Source organism: Myotis davidii, unplaced genomic scaffold (genome assembly GCF_000327345.1).
Source record: "Myotis davidii unplaced genomic scaffold, ASM32734v1 scaffold1622, whole genome shotgun sequence".
NCBI lineage: Eukaryota > Metazoa > Chordata > Mammalia > Chiroptera > Vespertilionidae > Myotis > Myotis davidii.
Window position 1 is genome coordinate 604,454 of NW_006293535.1, and position 1,282 is coordinate 605,735.

A 1,282-nucleotide genomic window follows, 5' to 3' on the forward strand; every position below is an offset into this window, starting at 1 on the left:
AATCCAAATCTTGCGTGAATTGTGGGACACCCTTTACAAACATCCATGATGAGAGAGAATCACGGATCGGCCGCCTCCTGCACGCCTCCCACTGGGGATGGAGCCCGCCACCCGGGCCTGTGCCCTGACCGGGAATCGAACCCTGACCTCCTAGTTCATAGGTTGACGCTCACCCCTGAGCCACGCCGGCTGGCTGGGCTGACGGGCCTGTTGTTGATATTTCTACTTGGAACCAAAACCCACACGTGTACACGGACCCGCGGTGACCGGCCCGTCGGGGGCCTCTTACCCACGGACACGAGCGAGGTGATGCCGCCGTCTCGGGTGCGACACACAGAGGCCGTGGGGAACCCCGCCTCGTGCAGGAACACGGCGACGTGGCTCTGCACCTCGATCAGGTCGGGGTTCCTGCTGGACTCGGTGTTGCTGATTTTGAGGACGTACTCCGTCGGGCCCCCCGCAGCGTCTGGGGGCCTTGAGACGCGCACGCGGAAGTTCTGGTCGTCGTAGCTCGGGAGCGGCTGGACCTCGGACACCTGGAACCCGAACTCGGACTCCACCACGGCACAGGCCTGCGCCTCGCTGAACGCGGGTTTGGCAAGAGCCTGCGCCTGCCGGTCATCTCGACTTGACATTACGTCGGGGGGACACGGTCTAGAGAGGGGAGTTAGAAACGTAACGGACAGACTTACTTCTTTATTTTACAACATGTATTTTTATTGATGTCAGAGAGGAAGGGAGAAGGAGAGAGAAACATCCATGATGAGAGAGAATCACGGACCGGCTGCCTCCCGCACACCCCTCTATTGGGGATGGAGCCCGTAACCCGGGCCTGTGCCCTGACCGGGAACCGAACCCTGACCTCCTGGTTCCTAGGTCGACGCTCAACCACGGAGCCACGCCGGCCGGGCTGAACATATTTCTTAAAATGATTTTCCTTAAGACAGGCCAATGTTTCTCAGCGCTGATTCTGCACTTCTGATGATCAGTTTTCGCTCATAAAGTTAAAAAACGAAACCAGTGAGGTAAAGAAGTAGATGTTTTGCAGGTGAATAAATATCCTCATGCCATCAATTATTTTTTTAAATATATTTTTATTGACCTAACCGGTCTGGCTCAGTGGATAGAGCGTCGGCCTGCGGACTCAAGGGGCCCAGGTTTGATTCCGGTCAAGGGCATGTACCTGGGTTGCGGGCACATCCCCAGAAGGGAGCGAGCAGGAGGCAGCTGATCCATGAGGCCGCCTCCTGCACGCCCCCCACTGGGGATGGAGCCCGCAACC

At 57.6% G+C, this 1,282-nt stretch overlaps 1 protein-coding gene across 1 annotated transcript in view; it reads right to left on the reverse strand.

Moving 5' to 3' along the window:
* The window catches only part of HYKK (hydroxylysine kinase), a 5,925-nt gene extending 5,199 nt beyond the window's left edge, over positions 1 to 726 (reverse strand). The window contains exon 1 of the mRNA XM_006767196.2: positions 290 to 726. Within this exon, the coding sequence (XP_006767259.1) occupies positions 290 to 635 (346 nt within the window). The 5' untranslated portion in view covers positions 636 to 726. The remainder of the gene's footprint in view (positions 1 to 289) is intronic.
* Positions 727 to 1,282: the final 556 nt, after the last annotated feature.